Source organism: Monosiga brevicollis, genomic scaffold (genome assembly GCF_000002865.3).
Source record: "Monosiga brevicollis MX1 MONBRscaffold_19 genomic scaffold, whole genome shotgun sequence".
NCBI classification, from domain to species: Eukaryota; class Choanoflagellata; order Craspedida; family Salpingoecidae; genus Monosiga; species Monosiga brevicollis.
The window spans coordinates 206,599-217,685 of NW_001865056.1; the positions used below are offsets into that span (position 1 = coordinate 206,599).

At 55.2% G+C, this 11,087-nt stretch overlaps 2 protein-coding genes across 2 annotated transcripts; one reads left to right on the top strand and one right to left on the bottom strand.

Annotated features, from left to right (window-relative positions):
• Positions 1 to 163: 163 nt before the first annotated feature.
• Positions 164 to 5,485, top strand: MONBRDRAFT_27399 (uncharacterized protein; the record flags this gene model as incomplete). The annotated part of the gene is made up of 18 exons (XM_001747780.1): positions 164 to 293; positions 474 to 493; positions 732 to 932; positions 1,037 to 1,144; positions 1,270 to 1,344; positions 1,665 to 1,814; positions 1,933 to 2,012; positions 2,135 to 2,471; positions 2,506 to 2,631; positions 3,279 to 3,399; positions 3,504 to 3,583; positions 3,722 to 3,781; positions 3,878 to 3,925; positions 4,052 to 4,330; positions 4,422 to 4,528; positions 4,636 to 4,746; positions 4,828 to 4,999; positions 5,135 to 5,485. The coding sequence occupies 18 exons, from the start codon at positions 164 to 166 to the stop codon at positions 5,483 to 5,485; spliced, it is 2,556 nt and encodes an 851-aa protein (XP_001747832.1).
• A 96-nt stretch (positions 5,486 to 5,581) lies between these two features.
• Mbre_Patched1 (patched-like protein) lies at positions 5,582 to 10,984 on the bottom strand (the record flags this gene model as incomplete). Its single annotated transcript, XM_001747885.1, has 6 exons — positions 5,582 to 6,086; positions 6,214 to 8,976; positions 9,074 to 9,270; positions 9,385 to 9,921; positions 10,069 to 10,759; positions 10,875 to 10,984. The coding sequence occupies 6 exons, from the start codon at positions 10,982 to 10,984 to the stop codon at positions 5,846 to 5,848; spliced, it is 4,539 nt and encodes a 1,512-aa protein (XP_001747937.1). The 3' UTR covers positions 5,582 to 5,845.
• Between the last annotated feature and the right edge of the window lie 103 nt (positions 10,985 to 11,087).

Below are 11,087 nucleotides of genomic sequence, written 5' to 3' on the forward strand. Positions count from 1 at the left end.
GCGCTGAGCTCAATGCGTTGGGATAAACACGCTTTGTGTGTGCATCAGCTGGTCTCTAATGTAGCGTGTCGTACCTAAATACAATGTCGACGGTGCGGGCAGCGAGAGACCAGATGCGGATGGTACCGTCCTGGTAGCCGGCAGCCAGCTGCTTGCCGTCTGGATGCAGCGTCAAGCACGTCACCACATCTTCATCACCTTCAAGCGCATACAGCTGTTGGCATCGGCAGTTGTAGACGTGCGCGATGACACGGATTTGCCAAGTGAGAGCGAGCGCGAGTGGTACGCGACCGGTTCGTCTGGTTTCAGGAAGGGCTCACCTTCTCGCCCGTCTTGATGTTCCATACGATGATATCTTCCAGCGCCGGCACGGCCACATGATGGGCGGTGGGCAGCAAGACGGCATTGCCATCATCACTCGCCACGACGCCAAAGCGCGCCGCGCTCTCATAGCTTATGCCCGGCGACAACAGGGGAAGCCCAAAGAGCCCGAGTGAGTGTTCACGCTGTGAGACCCCGATGCACCGATGATAGTCACCTCTTACCGCAAATAATTTTTCGCAATGGGCATTGTGTGAGGTTGTGTCAATGCTCCCCACTGGCAACAATCCACCCAGCCCCTCTGTACAAGCCCCGAGCCTCGAGCCCCGGCCAACACCCAGACGCCCACGAGAGGGAAGGAACACACACACACACACACACACACACACGCTTTTGCTCTGTGTGTGCAGCACGCGGTCAATTGTCAGAAAAAGAGAGAAGAGAAGAGAGAGAGAGAGAGAGAGAGAGAGAGAGAATTGTCGAGAGAGAGAGAGTTAAGAGAGAGAGAGAGAGAGACGAGAGAGAGATTTGAGAGAGAGAAAGAGAGACGAGAGAGAGATGATGAAGAATGTCAGACACAAATGGCATTGTCAGACAATATGATGCTGGTGGTGAGTGAAAGGAATCCGCCGCGGGTGAGAGAGAGATGGCGGGCCTGATGTGGTGCTCTGCTTGTGTGGCTGTTGTGCTGTGCCATGCTGCTGCTTGGGGATAGGGGATCACGTCAGAGCTGTCGAGTGAGGATGCCAGCGGGCTGGCCAAGCTCACGGGCATCTTTATGTTGATTGCCTTCTTTGTGCTTTACCCCAACAATGTGGCTCAGGTCTGTGCGAGCACCCAATGGAAGGTCTTCCTTCTCGGCTCGGCTCGGCTCGATTCGGCTCGGCTCGGCTCGATTCGGCTCGGGAGGCAGCTCATGAGTCAAAGTGGTTGCCATTCTCATGCTAGGGCTTGGGTCTATCCAGCGAGTGCCTGTTCCGAAAGTTTTTGCCAAATCCCTCGGCGTTTTTTTTTGATCACCATGTACGTCCCACTCCCAAAGGCGGGCGCCGGCCTTTGCTTGGCCCTCATTTTTATCGTGCTCCTGGTCGCATGCGCGGTGTTGACTCTAGGTCAAGTTGACGGGCTTTAATCTTCTCTTGACGGGTGCCTTGGCACTTGTGTATTCGTCAATGGCCTTGTGCTTCCACCTGGAAACCCCGTGGTCTTCTGCCACCATCGACCGAGGCACCCATGCTTACACGGCACCGGCCAATGAGCCAGGGCTCCGCTCCTGGGCCGTGGTTGCACTTTCCCTCTTCTTTTACACCCTGTGGTGCTTGGGCCTGGCTGCGGTGATGCAGGTGGCGTGGTGGTCGCACCACCGATGGACCAACCATCCAGCCTGCCGTCATCTGCGGTCTTACTCTCCAGACTGGCTCCGGGTGGCGCGCGCCATCAATGCCGAGGCCTGCCACATGGATCGCGTACAGGTGCAAGTCGGCACCCGTACGGTACGCGCGCATTTATTTCTCGGAACTCACTCCGCTCTTCCCCACCCAATTGCTTCATGGCTCCACCGATGTTGACCAACACGCTTTTGCTTGCGCTCCCGTGTTCACGGGGCCACAGATATTGATTACCGATTCTTGGCTCGTTCAGTGTAACGTGTATTCCCTCGACATTGCCCTGCAGGCGAACGTGGATATGAGGTCGGAGCATGTGCTCACCCCTCCCGAGGGGCAATGTCCGCTTGCCCCCCCCCTGCCCCCTCCTCATGGCCCATCAAACTTACCCGGCCCCTGCTTTGTCTGGCTTCCCTTATCCACCGTAGTGTCGTGCAGGCCTGGGAAATTCACTCGATTCACTCAAATGAAGCGCGACAAATGCTTCGTGTGCATGTCACGTCCGTCAACGCGGCAGTCAAGCCCTTTAACGTGGTACTCGATTCTTTGCAGTACGGCATCCTTCGAGACAAGCTCTCCGTCGCCGTGCGCATGGTGCAAAACATTCAGCTGCGCGTGAGCGTGGCTGACCGCTTCCTGCACGAGCTGCGTCAAATCGTGGAAGAGAACCCACCCTACCTGGCACCTCCCAGTCAAATGGTCAGCCTCTGTCTGCTTGTGCAGGAGCAAACCGGCGTGCCCACACACCAGCCGATCTCACCAGATGTACGCCTGTGGCATTCAACATGCCACCACGCAGGAGGGTGATCAGTGCATTGGTTGCTTGAACGCCCAGCCCAATATCAAGATTCAAACCAACAGTGCGGACGAGTCGCTGGGCGCCTGTTACTGCCGTCCAATGTGGTGCTTGGACTGCTTGGGCAAGGTGCGTGCCCCGTCACAGAAGCTGAGCGTTCTGTGCTCTTTGTGTTGAAATGCGTTTGAGCTGACTGAGACTACCGCTCCCGGTTGTCAGTGGTTTCTCAACGCACAGGACATCAATCGACCAGAGACATGGCTCGCGGGCCGTGCCCATTGCCCGACGTGCCGCGCCGAGTTTTGCACCCGCGACCTCTCCCCCGTTGCAACCTCCACCCTCGCCCATCAGTACGCTTGACACCCCTGCCGTGCTCCCTTTGTCATCCTTTTAGTATTTTGTTGTTCTAAACACATGTACTCTACACCTTTTCCTTGGTCACCAAAATCAAAAACAAGCTCGACTTTACAACACAAGCATCACCTTCATCAACAAAAACCCCTTTCACCTCAACACTAGGTCCTTATGACAATTCAATCTTTTATGCACAAACCATTAATTAAGCTTCACAAAACCCTTTACTACACCTCCAACACGAACACAAAAAATCAAAAATAAAAATCAATTCACACACACACACACACACACACACACTCTGCTGGTGCTGGTGCTGGTGCTGGTGCTGCTGCTGGTGCTGGTGCTGCTGCTGGTGCTGGTGCCTGGTGCTGCTGGTGCTGCTGGTGCTGCTGGTGGTGTGTGCACGCCCGACCTTCTAGGGTGTGGCTGTGGGGGGGAGAGAGAGGGAGAGAGGCAAGGCGTACTTCAGAGCTACCCGCTGTGGTGAACGGTTCAGCGCACCCTGCAAGATGTCGTACCGTGACCTTCGCAACTTTACCGGTGCGTCTCAAGCCTCTGGGGCCGTTCCGTGTGTGCTCGTCTGCCGCCTTCCTTACAACAGTGACCGTGTCTACTTCACGCGCCCTTTCTGGCGTATCGCACAGAAATGCTCCGTGCTCTCGGATATCCGCGCCTCGTTTCCATCGAGAACTTTCGTCAGCCCAACTTTCCGCTCGTGGCAGAGGTACGCCCCCGACGTGGTCGAACATCTCTCTGAATGGCTGCCTGCCGACTCCGTTTCGGCATCTCCAGCCTCAAGCTCAATGTGGTGGTCGCCTGGCGCGGTCGCCTGGCGCTCAATGTTCTTTGCTCGTGTGCTTAGATTCTTGTTTGGCTCCTCAAAAAATTTGATCGATCTGCTGCCATCCCTTTGGATATTGACGTATGTGCTTGCGGCCTGGAGTTGTGGGACAAGATCTGCACAACATCCCCGCCCGCCGCTTGACGCGCCTCACTCGCCTTACATTCTTGCATGCAGACGGAGGCTGATCGCGTCATCTTTATCAAGGCCATAGCAGCTTTCATGGTCAGAGCCGCTTGCCTCATATTCGAAGCACTTCTGCTCGCCTTGTGGCCTGCCTGGGGTTTGGTCGAATGCCCAGCTTCTAGTTTCTCTGACGCATGTTTTTTTTGGAACTCTTGGGTGCCTCAGGCCACCAAAGCACACGTCCGCCTAAACACTCGGCGTTTATATGGCGCAGACGGTTATGCAGTCCGCGAAATGCTCAAGGTGACCTCGCTCATCTATTCCGCAGCCCGCCAAGCTGCCGGCGCACCCGGGGTCAGCAGTGGGGCTCCACCCGTTTCCCTGAGCGACTTTGACATCAACACCAAGCTCGGCGACCTCAAGCAAACCCGGATGTTGGCCGGTGAAATCACTTCCCGTGGTGCTAACCTATATGAGCTTTTGGAGAACGAGCCCGAGCTGCGTGTATGTTGGTCTTCCCACCCTGGCTCCTATCGCCACAAAACCTTGCCGCTGGAATCAGAACGTTGATGACTTGTTCTTGCTCTTTGAACAGGCCAACCGCAGCCGCGTTCTAGCCTCGGGCATGGATATTGAGCAGATTGAACAGGCCGTGCGCACCAGTCTGCAGCAGCTGCGCATGCAGACCGAGAAAATCAACGGGTGAGCTGGACTAGCTCCAGCCAACCCGACCGAACCCGCAATCGCCCGACGCGTTGAAGTTTCAGCATCTGACGCCTGTGACCCCTGCAACCTTTTGATGCCCCTAGCATGATGAACAACATCGCAGCCGATGAAGCCAACCTGGAGGGCAAGCTGGAGAAGAAGCGCCTGGACTTGGACCGCAACCAAAAGCGCCTCAAGAGTCTTCAGAGTGTTCGGTATGGCGCTCAACAAAACCCTCCCGCCGCTCGTCACCACTGAAACTTTGCTGAAGCCTGTCATACATCCTGCCTTCACAGACCAGCCTTCATGGACGAATACGAGAAGCTTGAGGGTGAACTGCAAACATCCTACGAGGAATACGTGGAAAAGTATCGCAATCTGGCATACTTGGAGAAAGAGCTGGAAGATTTCAACCAGCGCGAGCAGGACAAGTTTCAAGAAACCGAGCGCCAGCTTCGTCGCATGCAGGTTAGATGCTCATGTCATGGCGTGCTCTTCCGTAATTGGTCCTTCTGCGCCTTTGCGAAGCCGCCATCTCGCTTCCAGCTCCAGTTTACCGGCGCATGGGCCATCATGCTCACTCCCTTGCTTTTGATGTGTCAGGATCGCCTTCACGACGAAGAGGCACGCTTGATGCGTGGAGGCGAGGACGGCACCCTGGATCTGGACGAAGACGACGATGATGAGGACCTCGACTATAATGACGGCCTTTTAGATGAGGCACCGGATAGCGATGAGGAGCTTGAACGGGAGAGCAGCCGCTATCAGCGCCACGCTCGGCAAGCTGCGGCCTTTGGTGACATGGGCGCGGGTCTTGAGGATGATGACGACAATTCCGACGTCGATCTCTCGGCCTCGGATGGGTCAGAGCTCACAGATGACGCGGAAGAAGACCTTTTAACCTACAAGCAGGGCGATGAGGTGCTGGATGACACTGATGACGATGACTTTTGAGGCTTGTATCGTGTGAAATGAGGAAGAACAAAAACAAAACAAAACAAACGATCAACTGCCTCGCATGGCAGCTGATGATCGATCGCCCAATGCGGATCAACGTTATCAATCAATTGAACATATCAAACAGACAGGTTTTGTTGTCAATCAACGGCAGAAACAAGTCAGTCACAGACGAGGTGTCCACACCAGTCAGCATTTCCATAAACACTGCAGGATCTTGCCAAGCAGGCAGGCACATGCAACAGAATGCAGCTTGCACAAGGAAACATGTGCAAAAACCCCACAAAAAAAGTTAAGCATTGTTTTTAGGCAGGAGAGCAACTCTTTAGCGAGCGCGTCCTCACAATAAAATTTGATTTAAACGCGACCCACAGAAACAGTTGACGTTCGATCAGCCGTCTTTTCCAATTGGGAGCGAACAGTCTTGCTGTCGTCATCCTCCGCCCGATCTTGCATCTCCGTGCCGTTGGAGGTATTGGGATGCTCGGAAAGGGGCATGGCCGATGGGCCGATAAAGCTCAAGACGACAGGAAGCAACACGGTGCCGTTGAGGAACGCGATCAGGATGATGACGGCGAACATCTTGAAATAAAAGTTTCTGTCGCAAACAGCAGGGCAAGACCATCAACAACAAGGGTGAGCAGATCAAAAACTGGGCCAACACAACATTTGGGTCGAACGAAAACAGGAGAGGCAAATGCCTAGGCAAAGGGCGACCAACTAACCGCAGGAACGGCGTTTGCGAGCCAGCAATGAAGAGCACGGCCAAGATGGACGAGACTGCACCATGCAGCATGGGTTGGCCCATGAAGCGAAGCGCCCGGACGATGCGGTCAGTTCGTTCTTCACCCTGCTCCACAAGAAACTCGTGCGCAATGTGTGATGTAAACTCGATGGACATGCCCAGAGAGAGGATAACGTTGGTGCTGCTAAAGGCGTTAACCTCCAGGTTGAGAAGGGGAAGGAAGCCAAGAACCTCAATGCCCACAACCAAAATGGTGAGGCAGAGAAGGAGGGAGGTGACAAGCGAGCACTGCAGCACAAAGGTGGCCGCAAAGATGCCGGCCAAAGAGAGACCGACAACCGTGAAGAGATCCTCAAAACTGGTCAAGTACTGCTCCCAGTAAATGTAGGGGTAGCCGATCACAAAGGTTTCAAACTCGGGGTCTGACGAGTCATCGTACTCGTCCAGTACCTCGTCGACGCGGTCGCGCGTGTCCTCAATTGCATCCAGAAAGTTGTCGGTAGAATCGAGGTTCTGGAGGTAGAATGTTCCGCGGGTAGAGTAGAGTGTGATGGTGGGAAAGTCGGGGTCGGATTCAGTTCCAACAATATCGAAGCAGCTCGTGTGCACGCCGTCCTCATCTTGACAAATGAGGTCGGGCAATGAAGTGACGCCGAGACCGCCCAGCCAGCCAGCGAATTCAGTGTAAAACTGGCTTTCTGGAACAGGGGTCAAATCGGACGTGTTGCCGTTGACTGAGCCCAGGAAACGGTGCAGCCAGTAGGTCGAAGAAATGGGGGCACCGTTATCCACCCACGGTGAAGTTTGCAGCGCTGCTGTGGCGGCCAGCAAAGTGGTTTGCATCTCCACGCTCTCAAAGCGACTTGAGGTGGTGATCATGTTGCTCGAGTAGAGCTGGAAATTTTCCTCCAGTAGCACGGCAAACTCGTGCTGGTAGGTACCATCTGGAGCCACCGTAGAGGTTCGCAAGCCCGTCTCATTCTCGAAAAAGCCCTGCCAAACCATCAGGCCAAAGAAGACGGCAAAGAGAACCAGAATCAAGATGCGCACAGGTGTTTTGACCAGGGCGGGGCCGTAATAGTTGCCGTAGAAGCGGCTATAGACGTCCTCGCTCTTGTTCGTCGCAGTTTCGTCGCCGCACTTGAAGCAATTCTCGCGACGGCCAGCCAGAACACGCGAGGCATCCAGCATGATCATGGGCACAAAGAGGAAGATCAGGAAGAGAAAGTTGACCACAACGCTGACCACCATCTGCTGACAAAACAGTTGCACAATGCGGACGGGCATACTGGCCGCTACGCCAAAGGCGACGGCGTTGACGACTGAGGTGAAAAAGACAGAGGGTCCAGCATCGGCCATGGTGCGACCCATAACATCTTGCACAGTGCCACCCAGCGCAACCTCACGCGTGTAGGCGCGCAGCACGACAAATGCATCATCAATGCCGATGCCCAGGGCAATGAAAGGAATGACGTTGTTGCTGATCGGGGTGAATGGGATGCCAAACCAGGCTGTCAGACCAAGGGCAGCACCCGTGGAAAAGGCAATTACAATCACGCTACCGACAGCGATCCAACCGTGCGAGTAGATTGAGTTGCGGAAATTGGTGAACTGCAAAAAGACATATGCAAGCATGGCCAAGTAGCCACCCACAAGTAGGCCCGTCTCCAGCTTGCTGGCCTCTTCGACGACATCATCCGTGGAGCGCCACGTGTTGAAGAAGAAGCTTTCGTCGGCATACTTGGGATCATCGCGGTAAATTGTCCCCTCGTCCTTGTTGGCCATGGGCAGAAAGGCATCAACAATCTTCTTTTCAAAGGCCAGCACAATGTCGCTACGCTCGTCTTCGGTCGTGTTAAAGCCGAGGCGTGTGTTGAGATTGTTGGTAAAGGTCAGCTGCTGGTGATCGTAGTTGTTAACCACGGTGCGCTGAGCGCCGACAGCGGCCAGGCTGGAATTGGTCAAGTAGCTGAGGTCACCCAGTGTGATTTTGTAGGGGACAGGAGAGGTGGACCAAGCCATGAAGCAGGCGTTGATGGGCTCACCAGCCAAAGATACCGTATCTGTGTTGCCAGCAATGCACTGGGTGGCAGACACGTTGTTATCAGAGTTGACAATGGCCTCCGAGTACAGCTCGAGGATCTCGGCATCGGTAAGGGTGCTCGTGGCGGTCGGGTGCGAGCCGTAGGCCGGGCGATGCCAGAAGCCAAAACCGAACAAAGTGGTCACACTCGAGATGAACTGCGTGTTGAGCTCGTTGGCAGTGAGGGCTGCAGTCGCCGCGACGGTTGGGAGAACAGACAAATAGGCTGCACCCTCGGTGGTTCCAGCAGCCGTAGCCATGGCTTGGCCACTGCCAAAGGGCTCGCTCGAGTTGAAAAACGTGGCCAAAGGCACGTAGGCCCCGACGGCGGCCATGCCGGCGGCAGTCTGATCGCCTGAGGATGCAAGCTCGGTCACAAAGGCTGTCTCGGCCGCCGTGAAGGCATCGTAGTTCTCAACACGGTACTGGTTGCTAAAATCGCCCGCTGTCGAGGACTTGAAGGACTGGAGGTAGATGGCATCCTTGACGGGTTGTAGGAGAGATGTGTCCAAGCACTGTGCCCGTGCCTCCTCAGCGGAGAGGCGGTTGAACCAGTAGTACATGTAGCGGGATACTCGGTCCAGCATCTTCATGCGCAGCGGGTAGTCAAAGTCACCCTCACGGAAAGCATCCAGGCCAGTTGAGCGCGTGCAGGGGAATCTAATGGGACAGGTTGTGACAGCCGACCGTGATGAGGAGAGACGCCTTGCGCTGGGGGCTTGGCGGGAGGTCAAGGACATCAAGCGCTTTAACAGACCGGTCAATGCCCCAGGTACGAGGAAGAGGGCGGAGTTGTTGATACACGGTCACTTCTTCTGGCATGAGCAGGGTACCCGCGTTGAGTTGGGTCACTTTGGCGGTGATGACGGCCAACGTGGTTGACTGCGCCTCCGTCTGGAGACTGGACAGCGTTGTCAGAACAAGGCCCACGGCGGTAGCGGCATCAGCACCGTTCTATTGAGTGCAAGTTAAAAAAGGAAATGAGCAAGCACGAAAAAAAAATACAAAAAAAAAAACAAAAAACAAACAAACACCGCAACAGAGTATTGTCATCGCGACACCACGTACGCCACCAGCCGCAACGTAGAAGGTGGCAAGCTGATTCTGGTTGGCGCTATCGGTGAGATCGGCACCGGCGGCGATCATATTCAAGGCCTCGGTGGTGATGTTAGTCAGGGCGGTGCTGTCCAGGCTGAGGCCGGCGTCTGATTCAGCAGCCGCAACAGCAGCAGGGGCTGCAGTTTGGACGTAGACAAAGCCCACTTGCTGCTGGAAAGCCGTAGAATAGGGATTACCACCGCCGCCCAGCAGGGCATCAAAAGCGGCTCCACTCGCAGTCAGGCCAGGGTCACTCCAGTCGGCACCGTTCATGGCAGCTCGCTGGGCGGCCAGAGTGTCGGGGTAGATGTTGGTCACGATGGAGGCATAGTTATCGTGAGTGTAATCAGCAACGCACTTGGCGACGGCCTGGTAGCCATGGCCAAAGTAGTTGCCTGCGCTGACAAAGTAGAAGGATGCACTTGACATGGCCGTGCCGGTTGAGGAGCCAATGACCAGCGCACCATTGACCACGTTCTGGAGGTTGCTCAAGACCGAAGTGGCCGCCTAGATATCAACGTCCCAGTGCAACATTGAGTGGTTACAAGGAGGATGAGAAGAGTGTTAAGGCGTGGCCCTTTGCCATGCATTGTTTTCTTGGTTTTTGTGAGACGTGAGGCGTGGCGACATTCACGGTGGCCGGGAACAACTTACGTCACCAGAATTGGCTGTGTCACCCGAAGCGCTTTCGTAAGCGGTGGCGGTGCCGCTAAAGTCTGGAGGGCTGGTGGAAAGAGCGTAGCCATAGGCAGCCTGGAGGCCACTGACGTCAAACACGTTGTTATCTTCAAGGGAATAGCTGACGCCGAGAGTCAGTGCGGCTTGAAGGCCACAGCTCAAGCCGGCGCTGTTCAGATCCATGCGCTGGTCGGTGTCGCGAAGGTTGGCTGAGAAGGCGACAAAGGCGTTTTCGCAAGCAGTGATGGCGGCTTCTTCGTAGGTGTCGTAGTGAGTTCCAAGAGAGACGCCTTGCTTGTTGGCGGCCAAGGCAGTGGCTTGGGCTTGCTGGAAGACGGGCGAGGTGAGGATGGCTGATTCGTAGGGAAAATAAGAGGGGTAGGCGCTGTTGGCGAGCACATCGGGAACGGTGGGCGTCTCACAAAAGTCCTTCTCTGTGAGATTGACGGCTTGAGAGGCGCCGCTTTCCTTGTCGGTGTAGGACCAGGTGAGGCGAATTTGATTGGGGGAGGCAGCAATCTCTTGGCAGTCGCAGTAGATGTTGGTTTCGCCAGCACCCAGCACCGAGCAGTCGAGGGTGCCCGTAAAGTCGTTGTCGAGAGCGGCACACAGGCTTGTTTCATCTTCTTTGAAGAGTGGGCTCAGAGCAGCAATGATTGAGTCAAACCTGCGCAAGGAGACGACCCAAGTCAGATACACCAGCGCGTGCGTGAGTGTGTGCTTGTGAGAACGGCCGGGACAGGTGAGGGGAGGGCGAATTAAGGTGAGGCCGCAAAACGTACGTGGTGGCGTTGGCGGCGTTGGCATTGCCATTGTCCTTGAGATGAATGGAGGCTTGTTGGCGGGGGATGCCACCAAACGTATCTTCAAGAACCTTGAACTCGTCATGCATGCGGCTATCCTGGTGGGTATCTAAAGTGTGGATGAGGGATGAGAGATGAGAGGAGCCGGGAAAAAAAAAAAAAAAAAAAAAAAAAAAAAAAAAGGTTACCAGC